The sequence below is a fragment of the Dermochelys coriacea genome, chromosome 8 (assembly GCF_009764565.3).
Source record: "Dermochelys coriacea isolate rDerCor1 chromosome 8, rDerCor1.pri.v4, whole genome shotgun sequence".
In the NCBI taxonomy this organism is placed as follows: domain Eukaryota; kingdom Metazoa; phylum Chordata; order Testudines; family Dermochelyidae; genus Dermochelys; species Dermochelys coriacea.
In genome coordinates this window covers 65,115,336-65,135,342 of record NC_050075.1, presented here as the reverse complement: position 1 = coordinate 65,135,342, position 20,007 = coordinate 65,115,336, and the positions used below count along the sequence as shown (strand labels likewise).

Here is a 20,007-nt window from a genome sequence, read left to right as displayed (position 1 = left end):
CAGAATCTACTGAGGAACCAACCAGGAGGGGTTGGTCCTTGACAAGGGCTTGGCAAATACAGTGGGGTGTGACAGTATAGGAGAGGATGGAGTCAGGTTGGCTTGGCTCACCATTCTGCTGCTAACAGATAAAGACCCCCATATTACACTCACCTCTTATCCCAACATCAACAATCCATTCCTTATTGTCCTTTCTTGCCACTGCCAACATTCTCTCTCTCTCTCTTGGAACTGGGAGTTGGACCAGGCTTCCTAGCTTCCCATTCAATGTGCGCTGCTGCCACTTTCTAGTATATTCACTTTGGGAAGAGGTTGGTGGTGCAGAAAGTCCCAAGTATCTGTCAGACTGTTGGGGGCAGGGGGAGTCAGCCTAGTCAGGTGCCCAGGAGCAGATATTCTATGAGAAAGGAGGCCCCATGTGCTTGTGGTAGCAGATTAATGGAGTACTAAACTGTATAATACTTTTCAGCCACTAGATGGCACTGCATGTAATGCTTCTCAGCCATACCTGCTGAGATGACTTCGGGATGCGGGGCAGGGGAGAATGCGGGGTTGCATGTCCCCCCGGATTTCTGTAAACGCAGAACTGCCCTTGCAAGAATTGCTCTGCTTACCCTGCCGGGGGGAGGGCTCTGTCCTTCTCACACTGCACCTCCCCATGGCACTTTTCCCCTCACTCAGCCCCTCTCCCTGGCAGCTGGGCCCAGGCGGGGAGTGGAGGGGGCAAGCCGCTGCCACCTCCCCAGCCGGGCTCTTGCAGGCAGCTGCCCTACTGTACAGAGGCAGCGCCCCAGAGCAGCCACCCTCACCCGGGAGTAGAAGCAGCTCTGTCCTGCCTCCTCCACTCCCCATCTGGGTCTGACTTCTGGATACAGGAGCCGAGTAAGCCAGAAACATGCTGAGGCAGAGGCACAGAGTGAGAAGGACAGAACCCCCCCTCTTCTCCAGCAGATAACTCTGGTGGGGTGGGGAGAGAGCAGTGGCCCCGGGCTGGGCGCAGAGTTGCTGGGGAAGGCACTGAGAACAAGTTTCCTCTGCTCAACCCGAATTAGGGGCATTGCCTGTGCCCCTCACCCCCCCCCACTCTCCACCCCCAGCTGGGCCCAGGCCATCCCAGAAGTATGTGCTCCCAGTTCCTGTGGCCCCAGCCTCCCAGGAGCCCGAGGGATTGGCTACCCTGGCCCAAGGAGGTGGGGTGGAAGGTTCCTCCCAGAGGTAATGCATGAGTTGGTCACATGCCCCCCCCATTATCATCAGGTACAGGTCATCTCTGCTGGCAGAGCATTGAAGGATCTTATGCTGAACACATCTTATGTGTATAAGCAAACTCTGTAGCCACTCCATATCTGGTGCAGAAGAACATGATGTGGTGCCAGGAATAAATTTAGAACAGGAACAAAGCAACAAAGGTTACAGACAGAAGGAACAGCAACAAAGGTTGCAAGATTTCATCAACATTCCATTCTTTAATGTCCCAGAGAACTTCAGCTTTGAAAAGCCTCCACAATGGACAGTGCACTAGAAACAATATTTTGCAAGATTTTGCATTGCTACCAGGCTTCACAAAGAAACTGGACATATACGGATATCACCTTTAATTAATGCTATTGGGAAGCAAATAGAGCATATCTTTAAATCTTTTGGCTTTACTGATGACTGTTACAAAGATGACTATGAAAGGGTTCTGGGCTGTACTAGATGCATACATTATACCTCAGAGAAATATGGTTTATGAAAGTCTATGTTTTCATTAGAGAATTAAAAAAACATAAGAATGGCCATACTAGGTCAGACCAAAAGTCCATCTAGCCTAATATCCTGTCTTCTGACACTGGCCAATGCCAAGTGCCCCAGAGGAAATTAACAGAACAGGTAATCATCAAATGATCCATCCCCTGATGCCCATTCCCAACTTCTGGCAAACAGAGGCTAGAGACACCAACCCTGCCCATCCTGTCTAATAGCCATTGATGGACCTATTTTCCATGAATTTATTTAGTTCTTGTTTGAACCCTGTTGTAGTATTGGCCTTCACAACATCCTCTGGCAAGTAGTTCCACAGGTTGACTGTGTTGTGTGAAAAAATACTCCCTTTTTTATTTTAAACCTGCTGCCTATTAAATTTCATTTGGTAACTCCTAGCTCTTGTGTTATGAGAAGGAGTAAATAACACTTCCTTATCTACTTTCTCCCCACCAGTCATGATTTTATAGACCTCTATCATATCCCCCCTTAGTCATCTCTTTTCCAAGATGAAAAGTCCCAGTTTTATTACTCTCTCCTCATGCGGAAGCTGTTTCATACTCCTAATAATTTTTGTTGGCCTTTTCTGAAACTTTTCTAATTCCAATATATCTTTCCTGAGATGGGGCGACCACATCTGCACACAGCATATTCCCAACTATACATATAAAATGATGGGGTCTAAATTAGCTGTTACCGCTCAAGAAAGATCTTAGAGTCATTGTGGATAGTTCTCTGAAAACATCCCTTCAATGTGCATCGGCAGTCAAAAAAGCTAACAGAATGTTGGGAATCATTAAGAAAGGGGTAGTGTGGCAGAGCACTGGTTTTGCCTCGGGGGTCCTGTGCTTCTAGGCAGTTACGGTTTGCCTCAGAGGTTTGCTGTGACCCTCAGTGTAGCCTCTCTCCCCTCCTAGAGGCAAGGATTACAGTTTACTGAGCCACTTTCATCACTGGCCAATCAACAGGTTTGGTGTAAGAACCCTCTTTAGTCCCTGTCTTCCTTCTCAGGGAGCGTTTGTGTAGAGGTGGGGGTTGGGGGAACCCGGGCCCACCCTCTTCTCCAGGTTCCAGCCCAGGGACCCTAATTGGCAGTGGCACAGGTAGTTTCCTATACTACCAGAGCTATAGCCGTTCCCTGGGCTATTTCCCCAAACGGCTCCTCTTAGCACCCTCCTTGGTACCTGACCACGCTTGTTCTCCCCGCTCTGTTAGTGAGCACCTTCTTTTTCCCAGTCTTCCCACAACACTTCCTCTTAATCTGGTCCCGGCCAGTTCTAAATGGGCTTCAGGTGATCTGATTAGCCTGTTTCCCTTGATTGCTTCTAATCAGTTCTTAATTGGTTCCAGTTATCTTCTGGAGTCTGCCTGACTTAATTGCTTCTAGCACCTTCCTGACTGCTCTGACCCCTGCCCTGGTCACTCAGGTAACAGAAAACTATTCATCCAGTGTCCAGTGTATTTTCCTTCTTCCACACTCCTGAACCTAACCAGTCTGGGTGTGTCACAGTAGATAATCAGATAGAAAATATCATCTTGCCTCTATATAAATCCATGGTATGCCCATATCTTGAATCTGTGTGCAGGTGTGGTTGCCCCACATCTTATTATCTATCCCTATCATTTTATATGTATAGTTGGGATTATGTTTTCCAATGTGCATTACTTTGCATTTATCAACACTGAATGTCATCTGCCATATTGTTGCCCAGTCACCCAATCTTGTGAGATCCCTCTGTAGCGCTTCACAGTCTCCTTTGGACTTAACTATCTTGAGTAGTTTTGTATCGTCTGCAAATTTTGCCACCTCACTGCTTACCCCTTTTTCCAGATCATTTATGAATATGTTGAAAAGTATTGGTCCCAGTACAGACACTTGAGGTACACCGCTATTTACCTCTCTCCATTCTGACGATTTATTCCTACCCTTTCTTTCCTATCTTTTAACCAGTTACTGATTCATGAGAGGACCTTCCCTGTTATCCCATGACAGCCTACTTTGCTTAAGAGCCTTTGGTGAGGGACCTTGTCAAAGGCTTTCTGAAAATCTAAGTCCACTATATCCACTGGATCCCCTTTGTTCTCAGGCTTGTTGACTCCTCTCAAAGAATTCTAGAGATTGCTGAGGCATGATTTCCCTTTACAAAAACCATGTTGACTCTTCCCCAACAAATTATGTTCATCTATGTGTCTGACAATTCTATTCTTTACTATATTTTCAACCAGTTTGCCCAGTACTGAAGTCAGGTTTACTGGCCGTAATTGCCAGGATCACCTGGAACCGGGTGAAAATGTTTTATAAGAGCTCTGCATTTATTGGCTGAAAACTGTGATTCTGGAAATGCAAAACATGAAAATACCAGAGACAGGCTGGTTACTGGGTTATCAACTAAAAGCCTTTTACAACAGCTACAACAGAAGAGTGATTTAACCCCAGCCACAGCTATACAGATAGCAAAGCACAAAAAGCAGGAGCAACTTGAAAAACCTGAAACTAGCTTAGAAGCTATAAACAGACACGAGTGTTAAAAGTCATTCGCATTAAACCCGAGGCAAGGAGAGAGAACTCTCAGCTAAGACCTTGTCTACACTACCACTTACTTTGTTATAACCTACTTCGCTCAGGGGTGTGGCTTATTCACACCTCTGAGCAATGTAAATTATACCAACCTAAGTGCCGCTGTGGATAGTGCTATGTCGGTGGGAGGTGGGGTAATTAAGTTGACAGCAGAGCTCTCTCCTGTTGGCTTAGAGCACCTTCACCAGAAGCACTATAGTGGTCTAGCTGCATTGATGCAGCTGTGCCGCTGCAGCGCTTCTTGTGTAGACGTAGCCTAAGAGGGACAAATTCCAGCCTACGTGCACAAGGTATGGAAAAAAGTCATATCCCAAGAGATTATGCATGTCCAGCGATAGGTGTATGGTGTAATACATGCATGAAATACGGACATAGAATATCAGGGTTGGAAGGGACCTCAGGAGATCATCTAGTCCAACCCCCTGCTCAAAGCAGGACCAATCCCCAATTTTTGCCCCCGATCCCCAAATGGCCCCCTCAAGGATTGAACTCACAACCCTGGGTTTAGCAAGCCAATGCTCAAACCACTGAGCTATCCCTCCCCCCAATTTTTTCAGCTGTTTGTGGCACCAAAACAGTCAGGGAGTTGACTCATATTACAGACAACCAAGAGCCATTGTTTCGTGATGACATAGAGCTGGTCTGGAGAATGAAATTGAATATTCCTGCCAAGACTATTGATTTTAAAATTGATTTAAAAGGAGCTGCTGTCTCAGTCATCTCAGAAGGGACTTACAATCACCTCCAGCCCCTCCCAGAGCTGAAGTCACCTAACACAGTTCTGAGTAGCCCTGGAGGTATTTTTGAACTGCTTGGATCAGTTCACAACAGAAACAATTTATAAAGACAAAAGCTATGTATTCAGAGTGCATGTGATCAAAGACCACAGCTGCAGCGTGGCAGCCAGGCCTAGTGAGTAATGTGGAAGAACATGATGGAGGATTTGATGATACTGGACTTTTGAAAGGCGATTCAGTACAAATAAATTTAAGAGACAATGCTGAACCATACAGCGTATTAACATCTCTTCCAGAAACACCTTGGAAAAGACTAACTGTGGAATTATGCAAATTCAGAGGACATCATTAGTTGGTTATCACAGGCTATTTTTACAAGTATATAGAAATAATGTACCTGTAAGACATAACATGTCACAGTGTTACTGAGAAACTGAAGTGTGCTGTTGCATACTTTGGTATTCCAGAACAACTAGTGACTGATAACAGACTCAATGCTCAAATAAATGTGTTAGTCTCTAAGGTGCCACAAATACTCCTTTTCTTTTTGCGAATACAGACTAACATGGCTGCTACTCTGAAAGATAACAGACTACAATTCACTGCAGCAGAATTTAAGTCATTCCAAATGAAATATGATTTTGATTGTATTACTAGCAGCCAACATTACCTACAAGTGAATGGAGAGGCTAAGAGAGCTACACAAACAGCCAAGAAGATCCTACAGCAGGAAGATGCATTCCTTGCTCTTCTGAGTTACAGATCAACACCAATAGCAGCTACTGGATACAATACAGAACAACTCATGATGGGAAGACAACTCAGAACCAACTTTGGAAAAGTATCTACCTCCAAAATGGCCAGACATGAAAGAGTAGTCAAATCAGATAAAAACATTAAAAGAGCTTATGAACTTTTACAAGAGATATCAGTCAATTAGAGAACTGCCAGGTCTAGAACCAGGTGTCTGTTCATGTCAAATTGGATGGAGAAAAGGGATGGACAATCCAGCTATCATAAAGAAAAATAATTCAGCACCCAGATCATATGTGATTGAGACTGGCAGTGGAGAGTTCAACAGAAACTGTCAACATCTACAGTCTGTTCCTCGGAAAGAACAATCAACACAGCAAACTCTACAGACGTCAGATGCAAGGCAAGAAGAAGACAACTTAGTGACCACAGCCAGTCATTGCAACTAATTGACAGCCAGATGACCAAGTTGTTACATGTTCAGGTCATGTAATTAGAAAACCTGTATGATTCAGAGACACTTAGACTGATATATACTGAACTTCAAAGACAGTATGATAGTGTAAATATTTTAAATGGTAGGAATGTAGAACTTAAAGGGGGAGGATATAACGGGAGGCTACACTGTATTATACTGTTCCGCCACTAGGTGGCACTGTTCATAAAATACCTTATTTAAATGATCTTCAGCCATATCTTGAAGAGCATTAAAAGATCTTAAGAAGAACACATCTGGTATGTATAAGTAAGCTCTGTAGCCGGTGCGCAACTGGTACAGAAGAACATGACAGGTAGCAGCGAATTTCAGGAGGAGCAAAAGGAATAAAGCTGCCATAGTGGCAACAGTGCAGAGCTGCAGCTGAGTTTTGGGACTGTGTGGCAGTGGCGAACAATGGCTTTTTCTGGGCTCCTGCTGGCTATTTAAAATGAAACCTCTCCACATTCCCAGGCTGCACCAGGACTGGAACCACACCAGACTTCCAGCCAGTCAGAGAAACTAGTTCACTGGGCTAGTGCCTAGTTGCACGATGGCCAATACAGGCCTGGGGAGAATGAGAGGGTTGTCAAAGGAGTGAAGGAACACTGCAGCATTTGGCCACTTTTGCATCCAAAACCTGTAATATTATACCAGAAGAAGAGAAAAGGTTGTCAGCTCAGGGCTGGATTAAAGCATAGAGACTTTAGGCCCATGCTTAGGGCTGTGGCTGCTAAACTAATGCGATTATATCAGAATTTCAGTTTTCACTTAAAAAATAAGTTTCTAGCCCTTGTGGTTGTGAAGAAAAACTTGAAAACATGACCCAAGTGTAACTGTCACAGAAACATCTACTTGAGTGTGCAGGCAGCCTGAACTAATACATCAGAGGAGTGAGCTGCCTATCTGAGGGTGTGTGTGTGTGTGTGTGTGTGTGTGTGTGTGTGTGTGTGTGTGTGAGAGAGAGAGAGAGAGAGAGAGAGTGTGTGTGTGTGTGTGTGTGTGTGTGTGTGTGAGAGAGAGAGAGAGAGAGAGAGAGAGAGAGAAGAGTACAGTGGGCCTGGCTCCTGTATCCAAGCACCTACATCCTGGCTACTGAAGTAAATACTGAGGGCCCTTCTGCTGTCACTGCTGACTGAGAGAAGGAAGCCCCATGCTGCTACTCCTACCATATGGGGTGGGAAGTGAGGGGTAGAAAACAACTGCTACTGTTCCTGTTTCTCTAGAAAGTAGGCTTCTGCTGTCACTCTTGGAGGAGAGAAAGGGACCCACTGCTGCCCTGGGGTGGGAAGCAGGGCCCTAACTGGAGAAGAGGGGCCCAGTGCTGCCTTAATCCAACCCTCCCATAAACCTGTTATATTATGGGTGTAGGATTAAAAGAATAACAAAGAGAATTGCTAACAGTTTCCTTACTATTCTCCCTTAGCCTTTTACTGAAATCTGTTTTTTCATATGCGAAGGATTCCTCTTCCCCAATTACATTTAAAATTCCGACAAATACCAAAAAGAATAAGTCACTCAAGGGACTGCATTAGTTGGCTATTTAATGCATTTTCTGATGATGGATGACACTCTGCTCACAACTGACCACCCAGGATGTGCACCTATTAATGGATGTCTTGTGACTTACTGCTAAATTACTTGTCTAAAATAGGAGATGTCTGATAATCTAACCTAGGGAGTTAAAATATGAAAAGCCCTGTAATATTAAACCAAATAAATGACATGACTAAACTGAAATAAATTTTGAGGACAAAAATCTTAATAGGGTGACTGTGGGGGTAAACTATTATGTTACTAGGTGAAAGTCTATGAACTGCACCCATACAACAGCATGAAGTGTAAAGCAAAAATGGCTGAGAACTTGAAAACCGGACAGTAACAGACTGTAAATCCCAGTGATGACTGAACGTGATGATATGATAAACAAAAAGAGCATTCAACCATACTTGTAGATGTTTCCATCTCGTCACACTGTTTCAACAGACATGTAGGCTTCAGAGTGACACACAGACAATCTTGGAACTACATAGATTATTTGTATTATAGTAACACCAGTGGCCCAATGGGATAAAGGCTCCATTGTGCTAATAAGACTATATAATTATGTACCAATCCACCTCACTGATTAATATTAAAGAAAAATAGGCTTACTATCAGATGGACACTTAACGCGATAGCCATGGATAGGACCTTTTGATGTGTTTTGGGGTGCTTTCCAGCTAAATGATATATTCGTGGAAGTACTGTTTTTCAGTTCAGGTGTCTCAGGTTTCTCTGGTTCTGTTTAGAGAATTGGGAAAGAGAGAGAGAGAGAACAACACTATTTTAATGAAGAAAACATTATTTTTCAAATGATAACTAGCTCATTAATTAAGGGAAAAAATTGCAATAAAAAGCCTAGTATACTCTTGCTTTTCCAAAAGTATCTGATGGAATTAAGGTTTCATTGGACAATAACATAAGAGTCTGTTGGGAGCTACTTGAGAATACTACTAAATACTGTCAATTAAACTCTAACTCACTTTACACAAATACTAATATAGTGCAACCAAAAAGTGTAGAAATTAAATAGTTTAACACACAACCATTGAGGGATAATCGTAGTGGGGGACTGTGTATTCTGAGGGTGCCTGACACTTCTCATTATAAGACCCATTATACAACTTTGTCAAACTTTGACCCTTTGGGGTGAAATTTTCTATGATGGGTTTCTGCCTCGTGTTGATTTTTTTTTCTTATTTTGGTCAAAACAGTTCAGCTATTTCTAAGAATGAGGCTACAGAAAAACATGTTACTTTGTCCATGGTAAAAAATTCTGGTGACCTTTTCTTTGACCAACTTTACTGCCCCTTGCTTTGGAGAAAAGACTTGCTGGATAATCCTACAGTACATACCCCAGAGGAAATCAGTGGTGGCACGGGGATAATTTTGCCATATCGTACCAGCAAGAAACAAGGAGTGGGATTGCTGCCACCAAGCAACCTGCCTGGATGAGGCAACTTGTCTTGCAAGCAGAGTTGGACTGTGAGGTTTCTGCTAGACTTCTAAGGGACAGAAGAGGATCCCAGGGACACTAAACAGAAAAGAACCCTCTAGGCTGCAAAGTTCAGTTGCAGTGCCCAAGAAAGCTGGAGGTAGAAGAACTGAATCCAGGGTTTGGTCTGGTGCTAAAGAGGAGAGGCCTGGAGTGAAGGGTTTCCTAACTCTAGGGAAGGAGGGCCCAGCTATGAGAACTGTTGATCCTTTTGTATTTTTCTCCTGTAGACTGGAAGTCCATGTGTACCATTTTTGCCTCACCATGGTACAGTAAAGGCTGTGTTATCCAGCACTTTATCAACCGGAAAGCTCTGTTAACTGGCATTTCTGATATCTTCCAATACAAATCTTCAGTCTAGTCACCAGGACTAGTATACTGCCCAGGAGGTTATGCAATTGCACATTCTGCACTCTACTTTTATGCAAAAGAGGCAGAAGACAAGTAAGCAAGCTGATATCAGGGATTTATTCAAAAAAGCAGCTTCCAGAGTGTGTCATAGGGTCATTACAGAATCTGCCCAATCTCCTACACCTTGAACATCTACAATGATAATTGATGTTGATAATGATGACCCTGAGGCACTGTAAGATCCTTAAATGCCTTCTGAATCATCAAAGATTAAATTATGTTTAGTATAGTTTTAGTGTTGTGTATCTTTAGTGATCTGGGTGTACACCATGCGCTGTCCATAGTGATATACAGTGTCATAAGATAACCTACTGTATAGAAAACTTTACTTGTATACACCTAAGTGCTTCAAGAAACCAACCATTCTGCAGTGCAGTACTACTACTGGATTGGTGCATCCCTGTATTCTATTTTATACTTGATTCATTTTATTGTATTCTAATTCTTTGAAAATTGGTATTCCAGTGGTAAGTATAACTGGAATTTTTGATTAACTGGCACCCCCCAATCCCCCAATGGGTAACACAGCGTTTATTGTATATGATTATGCCTGAACCTGTAGCTCAGAGGCCAAGAAATGCCCATGAGTCCAGAAGGTTATATGATGACACAGTGAATGGAGCAGAGTTCCTAGGTCTGATGCACTTGGCTCTAGCCAGATGTTTGTGTAGAAACAGCAGATGCATCCTGAGACTTGGAGGGTGGGGAAGTGTCTGCACATAGGGTGTATCCATGGGGACATCCAGCTCTATCCCACATCAGAATTAGGTTATCTATAGGAGACCAGGACACAGCTATTACTAGACATTTATTCTGGCGGTGCTGGGCTTAGACGGGGGCCCCATAGCCACTCTTTGGTGTAGGCAGTTTGGATAGGCTCAGAGCCAACTGCCAATATCTGTGCTAATATTCTGGGGAGTAATAACAAGAGTATATCATGTAAGACACAGGAGGTAATTGTCCCGCTTTTCTTGGCCACTGGTGAGGCCTCAGCTGGAATAACATGACCAGTTTTGGATGCCACACTTTAATAAAAGGAGTACTTGTGGCACTTTAGAGACTAACAAATTTATTAGAGCATAAGCTTTCATGGGCTACAGCCCACTTCATCGGATGCATAGAATGGAACATATAGTAAGATAGATAGATATACATACAGATAAGTTGGAAGTTACCATACAAACTGTGAGAGGATAATTAGTTAAGATGAGCTATTATCAGCAGGAGAAAAAAAAATCTTTTGTAGTGATAATCAAGATGGCCCATTTAGACAGTTGACAAGAAGGTGTGAGGATACTTAACTGAAGGAAATAGATTCAACATGTGTAATGACCCAGCCACTCCCAGTCTCTATTCAATCCCAAGTTAATGGTATCTAGTTTGCATATTAATTCAAGCTCAGCAGTTTCTCCTTGGAGTCTGTTTTTGAAGCTTTTCTGTTGCAAAATTGCCACCCTTCAATCTTTTACTGAGTGGCCAGAAAGGTTGAAGTGTTTTCCTACTGGTTTTTGAATGTTACGATTCCTGATGTCAGATTTGTGTCCATTTATTCTTTTGCGTAGAGCTGTCCGGTTTGGCCAGTGTACATGGCAGAGGGGCATTGCTGGCACATGATGGCATATATCACATTGGTAGATGTGCAGGTGAATGCGCCCCTGATGGCGTGGCTAATGTGTTTAGGTCCTATGATGGTGTCACTTGAATAAATATATGGACAGAGTTGGTATCGGGCTTTGTTGCAAGGATAGGTTCCTGGGTTAGTGGTTCTGGTGTGTGGTGTGTGGTTGCTGGTGAGTATTTGCTTCAGGTTGGGGTGCTGTCTGTAAGCAAGGACTGGTCTGTGAGAGTGAGGGATCATTTTTCAGGATAGGTTGTAAATCTTTGATGATGCACTGGAGAAGTTTTAGCTGGGGGCCGAAGGTGATGGCTATTGTTCTGTTATTTTCTTTGTTGGGCCTGTCCTGTAGTAGGTGACTTCTGGGTACTCTTCTGGCTCTGTCAATCTGTTTTTTCACTTCAGCAGGTGGGTATTGTAGTTTTATGAATGCTTGATAGAGATCTTGTAGGTGTTTGTCTCTGTCTGAGGGATTGGAGCAAATGCGGTTGTATCTTAGAGCTTGGCTGTAGGCAATGGATCGTGTGGTGTATCCTGAATGGAAGCTGGAGGCATGTAGGTAAGTATAGCAGTCAGTAGGTTTTTGGTATAGGGTGGTGTTTATGTGACCATCACTATCAGCTCTCTAACTACACATTCTACAGGCCATTATCCTCGATTCCCACTGAGGATTACCAAAAGAAACTATACCATCTGCTCAAGAAACTCCCTGAAAAAGCACAGGAACAGATCTGTGCAGACACATGCCTAGAACCCCGACCAGGAGTATTCTATCTGCTTCCCAAGATCCATAAACCTTGGAATCCTGGACGCCCCATCATCTCAGGCATTGGCACCCTGAAAGCAGGATTGTCTGGCTATGTCGACTCCCTCCTCAGGCCCTACGCTACCAGAGCTCCCAGCTATCTTAGAGACACCACTGACTTCCTGAGGAAACTACAATCCATCGGTGATCTTCCAGAAAACACCCTCCTGGACACTATGAATGTAGAAGCCCTCTAAGCAACATTCCAGACAAAGATGGACTACAAGCCATCAGGAACAGTATCCCCGATAATGTCACGGCAACCTGGTGGCTGACCTTTGTGACTTTATCCTCACCCACAACTATTTCACATTTGGGGACAATATATACCTTAAAGTCAGCAGCACTGCTATAGGTACCCGCATGGCCCCACAGTATGCTAACACTTTCATGACTCACTTAGAACACTTCCTCAACTCTCGTCCCCTAATGCCCCTACTCTACTTGCGCTACATTGATGACATCTTCATCATCTGGACCCATGGAAAAGAAGCCCTTGAGGAATTCCACCATGATTTCAACAATTTCCATCCTACCATCAATCTCAGCCCAGACCAATCCACACAAGCGGTCCATTTCCTGGACACTACTGTGCTAATAAGCAATGGTCACGTAAACACCACCTATACCGGAAACCTACTTACCACTATACTTACCTACATGCCTCCAGCTTCCATCCAGGACACACCACACGATTCATTGTCTACAGTCAAGCTCTACGATACAACTGCATTTGCTCCAATCCCTCAGACAGAGACAAACACCTACAAGATCTCTATCATGCATTCTTAAAACTACAATACCCACCTGCTGAAGTGGAAAAACAGATTGACAGAGCCAGAAGAGTACTCAGAAGTCACCTACTACAGGACAAGCCCAACAAAGAAAATAACAGAACGCCACTAGCAATCACCTTCAGCCCCCAGCTAAAACCTCTCCAGTGCATCATCGAAGATTTACAACCTATCCTGAAAAATGATCTCTCACTCTCCCAGATCTTGGGAGACAGACCAATCCTCGCTTAGACAGCTTCCCAAACTGAAGCAAATACTCACCAGCAACCACACAGCACACAACAAACACACTAACCCAGGAACCTATCCTTGCAACAAAGCCCAATGCCAACTCTGTCCACATATTTATTCAAGTGACACCATCATAGGACCTAAACACATTAGCCACGCCATCAGGGGCTTGTTCATCTGCACATCTACCAATGTGATATATGCCATCATGTGCCAGCAATGCCCCTCTGCCATGTACATTGGCAAACTGGACAGTCTCTACGCAAAAGAATAAATGAACACAAATCTGACATCAGGAATCATAACATTCAAAAACCAGTCGGAGAACACTTCAACTTCCCTGTCCACTCAGTAAAAGATTGAAGGGTGGCAATTTTGCAACAGAAAAGCTTCAAAAACAGACTCCAAGGAGAAACTGCTAAGCTTGAATTAATATGCAAACTAGATACCATTAACTTGGGATTGAATAGAGACTGGGAGTGACTGGGTCATTACACATATTACAAAAAGAAAAGGAGTACTTGTGGCACCTTAGAGACTAACAAATTTATTTGAGCATAAGCTTTCGTGAGCTACAGCTCACTTCATCGGATGTGAGCTGTAGCTCACGAAAGCTTATGCTCAAATAAATTTGTTAGTCTCTAAGGTGCCACAAGTACTCCTTTTCTTTTTGCGAATACAGACTAACAGGGCTGCTACTCTGAAACCTGTCATTACACATATTGAATCTATTTCCTTCAGTTAAGTATCCTCACACCTTCTTGTTAACTATCTAAATGGGCCATCTTGATTATCACTACAAAAGTTTTTTTTCTCCTGCTGATAATAGCTCATCTTAACTAATTATCCTCTCACAGTTTGTATGGTAACTTCCAACTTATCTGTATGTATATCTATCTATCTTACTATATGTTCCATTCTATGCATCCGATGAAGTGGGCTGTAGCCCTCGAAAGCTTATGCTCTAATAAATTTGTTAGTCTCTAAGGTGCCAAGTACTCCTTTTCTTTTTACGGATACAGACTAACATGGCTGCTACTCTGAAACACTTTAATAAAGATGTGGACAAACTGGGTAGAGTCCAGAGGAAAGCTACAAAAATGATAAAAGGTTTAGAAAACATGATTTATGAGGAAATGTTAAAAAAAACTTAGTGTGTTTAGTGATTAGAAAAGAAAACTGAGAGGGAACCTGATAAGTCTTCAAATATAGTAGGGCTGTTACAAGATGATGGTGGTCAATTGTATTTCATGCCTATCAAGAGTAGGGCAACAAGTAATTGGCTTATCTGTAGCAAAGGAAATTTAGGTTAGATATTCGGAAAAGCTTTCTAGCTGTAAGGATAGATAAGTATTGGAATAGGTTATTAAGGGAAGATTTTTAAGAACAGGTTGGAAAAACATCTGTCAGCTCCTTGATCCTGCCTTATTGCAGAGTAATGGACTAAATGACCTCTCAAGGACTCTTTCAGCCCTATATTTCTATGATTCTAGAAATTAAACACTCATGGACTTTAAGGTCAGAAGGGACCATCGTGATCATCTAGTTTGACCTCTTGCACATTGCAGGCCACAGAACCTCAACCACTCCTGAAATAGACACCTAACCTCCGGCAAAGTTACTGAAATCTTCACATCATGGTTTAAAGACTTCAAGTTACAGTGAATCCACCATTTACATTAGTTTAAACCTGCAAATCACCCATTCTTCATGCTACGGAGGAAAGCAACCTCTCCCACCCAGGGTCTCTGCCAATCTGACCTGGGGGAAAATTCCTTCCTGACCCTAAATATGGCAGTCAATAAGACCCTGAGTATGTGGGCAAGACCCACTAGGCAGATACCTGGGAAATAATTATCTATAGTAACTCAGAGCCCTTCCCATCTAGTGTCCCATCTCCAGCATGTGGGGGGGTTCGTTACTGGCAGTCACCGATGGCCACATGCCATCTTGTAGGCAGTCCCATCAAACCATCCCCTTCATAAACTTATCAAGCTCAATCTTTAAGCCAGTTAGGTTTTTTGCCCCCATTGCTCCCCCTGGAAGGCAGTTCTATAACTTCATTCCTCTGATGGTTAGAAACCTTCGCCTAATTTTGAACCTCAACTTGTTGATGGCCAGTTTATATCCATTTGTTCTTGTGTCCACATTGGTGTTTAACTTATATAACTCTTCCCCCTCTGTGGTATGTATCCCTCTGATGTATTTATAGAGAGCAGTCACATCTCCCCTCAGCCTTCTTTTGGCTAGGCTAAACAAGCCAAGCTCTTTGTGTCTCCTTTTATAAATTTATTCGTCTCTAAGGTGCCACAAGTACTCCTTTTCTTTTTGCAAATACAGACTAACACGGCTGCTACTCTGAAACCTGTCTTATAAGGTAGGTTTTCCTTTCTTCAGATCATCCTTGTAGCCCTTTTCTCCACCTGTTCCAGTTTGAATTCATCTTTCTTAAACACTGGAGACCAAAACTGCGCACACTATTCCAGATGAGGTCTCACCAGTGCCTTGGATAACAGTATTAACACTTCCTTGCCTCATGCATCCTAGGACTGCAATAGCCTTTTTCATGGCCATGTCACATTGATAGTTCATAGTCATCTTTTGAGCAACCAATGTGCCCAGGTCTTTCTCCTTCTTTGTCTTTCTCTTTCAACTGATAAATCTCCAGCTTATATAAAAAAATTCTTGTCGTTTGTCCCAAATTGCATGACCTTGCAGTTTGCACTATTAAATTTCATCCCATTTCTATTACTCCAGTTTACAAGGTCATCCAGATCTTCTTGTATGATATCCCAGTCCTCCTTTGTATTGGCAATACATCCCAACTTTGTGTCATCTGCACATTTTATTAGAGCACACTCACTTTTTGTTCCAACGTCAGTAATAAAAATGTTAAATAAGATTGGTCCCAATGTTTCCTGATAAACTCCACTAACAACCTCCCTCCACCCTGACAGTTCACCTTTCAATCTGACCTGTTGTAATCTCCCCTTTAACAGTTCTTTATCTACCTTTCAAATCTCATATTAATCCCCATTTTCTCCAATTTAATAATTTCCCATGTGGAATTGTAACAAATACCTTACTGAAATCCAGGTAGATTAGATCTACTGCATGTCCTTTGTCTAAAAAATCAGTTATCTTCTCAAAGAAGGAGATCAGGTTGGTCTGGCACAATCTACCTTTCATAAAATCATGTTGTATTTATCCCAATTACGATTCACCTATATGTCCTTAACTACTCCCTCTTTCAAAATTTGTTCCAAGACCTTGCATACTATAGAGGTCAAACTAACTGTCCTGTAGTTTCCTGGATCACTTTTTTCATCTATCTTAAAAATAGGTCTAATCACAAAGTCCCTTGGTTCCTCTCCTACTCTTTAATACCTGATTTGATCATATTGAGGTGGACCTGGTAGGACACCTACAGCCCTATGCTAGCAGCTGCCACTATATTTTAGTAATCATTGATTATGCCACTCAGTACCCTGAAGGTGTGGGCTTATGGTCTGTGTTGGCACATGCAATAGCCAACAAATTGCTCCTCCAAGTTTGATGCCTGTTTCAGGCCCAAGGTGGTTGAAATGTTGGACAAACTAGAGAAGGGCAAATTTATAACTACCCTCAACCTCAGCAAGGGATGCTGGCAAATACCATAGGCCCAGAGACTGAGGAGACAGTATGTGTCATGCCTTTCAGACTGTACCAAATGCAGGCCCATCCATTTGGGCTCCAGCTACATTTCAGCATTTAACAGAGAAGATGCTCCATGTTCATCAGCCTTAAACTGCAGCCTACTTGGACAATGTGCTCCCCTTGGTCAGAACATCACAAGAGAGGTGCTGCAATCTCTTGGGATCAAGGGGAGGACTAACAGCTAACTCAGCTGTATTAGCTGCATGGAGACTAAATATGAGGATTAAACCAGAAGAATTGGACAAGTCAAAACCAGTAGGTAGTAAACTGAAGGCCCTACTAGACTCTCCATTTCCTTCCACAAAATGGCAGATAAGGGGGTTGGCTGGATACTAACAACACTTTGTGCCCCAGTTTTCCACAACAATAGCTCCCCAAGACAATGTTTTGCTTGGCCCCAGAAAGTCCACTCGTTTCCCAGCTTGTGAGGATGCTTTTGTGGAAATCACATGTATCTGCTGCAGTGAACCTGTGCTATATGGTCAGGATTTCACAAAAAGAGTTAATCTTCCCAAAGGATACCTCTGAACTGGGGCTTGAGACTGTTCTCTCCCAGGAGCTGGAAGAGGGAGGGCACTTCATTGAAATGGCTGCAGACAATGAAGAAGACCAGACCTTGGCTGACATGATAGTCATCTGACTGTACAGCCCTATGCCTTCACAATGCTCCATAAGACCAGACATAATCCTTGAAAACATGGCACTCTTTTTTCTGGGAGTTAGGGAGAAACTTGCTGATCAAAGAGTGTGCTCTGGGCCACTTTCTCAAAGGTAAAGGTGCTGCAGCCAGTAAAGGATTAACAGATCCTGGCTGGTCACATGGTTACTCAGGGCAGAGTATAAAAGGAACAGAGGCCGCTCTGCCACCCTAGGCAATAGTTCAGTGTGCCCTCCCCCCACCCTTTGCATTTTCAATATTCTCACCAGAACAATGCTTTCTGTTATCAGAGATTCCCAACTGGGGGGAGGGAAGGAAGGAGGAGATGGGCATGTGGAAAACACATTGGACTTTCGAGGGAGGTATGGCAAGCCTTCTGGTGGTTTGATGGTTGTGGTAGAAGTTGGGGGGATAAGCATCAGGTCGCAGCGCCACTCACTCAGATTTGGTCCAACCGTCCCTCCATCATGAAACGGGGACTGCAAGGCCAAATCTGAGTGAGTGGTGCTGCAACCCCATGCATTATCAGACAGACATTCTCCCAGATATTAGAGTGACCCCTGGAAAGAAAAGGGAAGTGGGGTCAAAGGGCAAGGGTATACTCTCCCTCCTCCTGGCTGGTTGAAATAGGGAAAGCCTCTGGGGATTCCTGCCCACTGTTTTCTCTTTGCTTGTTTTGTGAGCATTTTGTGGATAATAAACAAGATGAAGAAAGGATATAAAAATGCCCAGAGATCTATTTCTTACCTAGCACATCTTTAACATTAATTAAATATAAATAGAGCATTTTCCTACCCAGTTATCAATTACTTCTAAATATATAATTTTATGTTCAAATCTGTCCTCTTTAAGATCAGTATCTCTGTGTTCTCCAACCCATGCCTGTAAACATGCTATCCTCTTCCACTATCATTTGCTCCTTGTTCCAACCTCTTTGAACACCATGCTCTCTGCTCCCTCCTCGAATCTATGGGATTTATACTATGCCAATATCATAGAATCTGGGTACCAGACTTGTAATCTCCTTTATCCCTTCTCCTCACATCCTTTTCCTATAGCTGCTGTGAATAAAAAATGGATCTGTATCAGAAACATTAAAAAACAAACAAAAAATTATACTCACTTCCATAATCCGTTGATATATTAATTGTTTTCCGCACAACTGTGTTCTCAAAATAGTATATAGTCCCAGTGCATGTGTAATTCTTGTTGGGTGATAAATTTGTCAGTGTTTCCTGATATTCTGTAATGTTTTGGTTATCTTTCCCTATGTTAAAATGCAAAGTTTCATTAACACTTTTTCATAAACCCAAAAATTCTAGTTATCATGTTAGGTGGGATTTTCAAAAAAGCTCAACATTGGCCTAATTTGATATTGAAGGTTGACTTCAGCAGTGGCAGTGCTACATTAATGCTATGTGCTTTTGAAAATCTCACCTTTAAATATTTTAATGCTTTACATTCATAATCTATTCCTTTTACCTTGATAGATATTGGATCAAAAACCTGTTATCGGTTTTCAAAAAGGGAGCTAAATACATTACTTGCATCACCTATTGTACTGTACCTCCTTCATTTAAGATTAAAGGCTCTGTTTTGGCTGTGGTGAGTTACACACTTACCGTTCTCCCCCCCCCCCCTCCCGCCGATACATCTCCCCTGAGGTTAGAGGGGCATGTTCTATTCAATGTATCCTGCTCAAAGATTATCAAGATACACAACCATTTGTACACATCTTCCTTGGTGAAGACAGTCTAGACATTATGAATGTGAATCTGGATTTCAAGTACAACCAATTATTTTCAAATATGACTTCCAAGGTGGTTTCTTGTTTCTTTGATTCACTCAACACTATGAATTAATTGACTAAAGTGATAAAAATGTAATATAAATTGTACAGATAGCAAAATTTATGTTTTTGTCAAAGTTGTCCAAAAAATGTGGCTCAAGCCAAAACAACAAATATAATTAAAGAGTTAAATTCTGGCCTTATTGAAGACAATAGTAGTTTTGCCATTGAATTCAAATGGGACTAGGATTATACCCATAGTGTTCCATTAAAATCAAAGAAAACAATACAACAAAGATTTCCTTTAAACATGGTTTAAGTAATATCAACTGGCCCTGCCTGGTTTCCTGTCAGCCTAATTTCCTGGTGGGCTGCTGGGTTTCTAAGGCCTGCGGCTCTGGGGAAGCCCTTCTTTGTGGACGTTCCCAGAGCTGGGGACTCCAGGGCTGCCCATCACTGAATAGCAGTTGTGAAACTGTTGTTAACTTGACAAGAGTCTGGTCAGTTTCATGGCTTTCATTCAGTGGTGTGCAGCCACAAAACTGACAAGAATTATGTCAATTTAAAGCACCAGATACCAGGTTGTCAGGACCTCTCCACTGCTGCAGCCCACCTGGCAGGTAGCTAGGCATCCTGGGGAGCATATTTCATTTCAGAATTGGCACCATTTTCATTGTTTCCAAAG

The 20,007-nt window shown here is 42.8% G+C and overlaps 1 protein-coding gene across 14 annotated transcripts in view; it reads right to left on the bottom strand.

Moving 5' to 3' along the window:
* The window catches only part of PTPRC (protein tyrosine phosphatase receptor type C), a 170,929-nt gene that overhangs the window by 47,934 nt on the left and 102,988 nt on the right, over nucleotides 1–20,007 (bottom strand). For all 14 annotated transcript variants that reach the window (XR_006273880.1, XR_006273881.1, XR_006273882.1 and 11 more), the window contains 2 exons: nucleotides 18,657–18,800; nucleotides 8,441–8,569 (listed from right to left, as the gene is read on the bottom strand). Coding sequence is in view for 11 of the 14 variants with exons in the window: in XM_043491172.1 (XP_043347107.1) it covers nucleotides 8,441–8,569; nucleotides 18,657–18,800 (273 nt within the window). In the remaining 3 variants the exon portion in view is untranslated. The remainder of the gene's footprint in view (nucleotides 1–8,440; nucleotides 8,570–18,656; nucleotides 18,801–20,007) is intronic.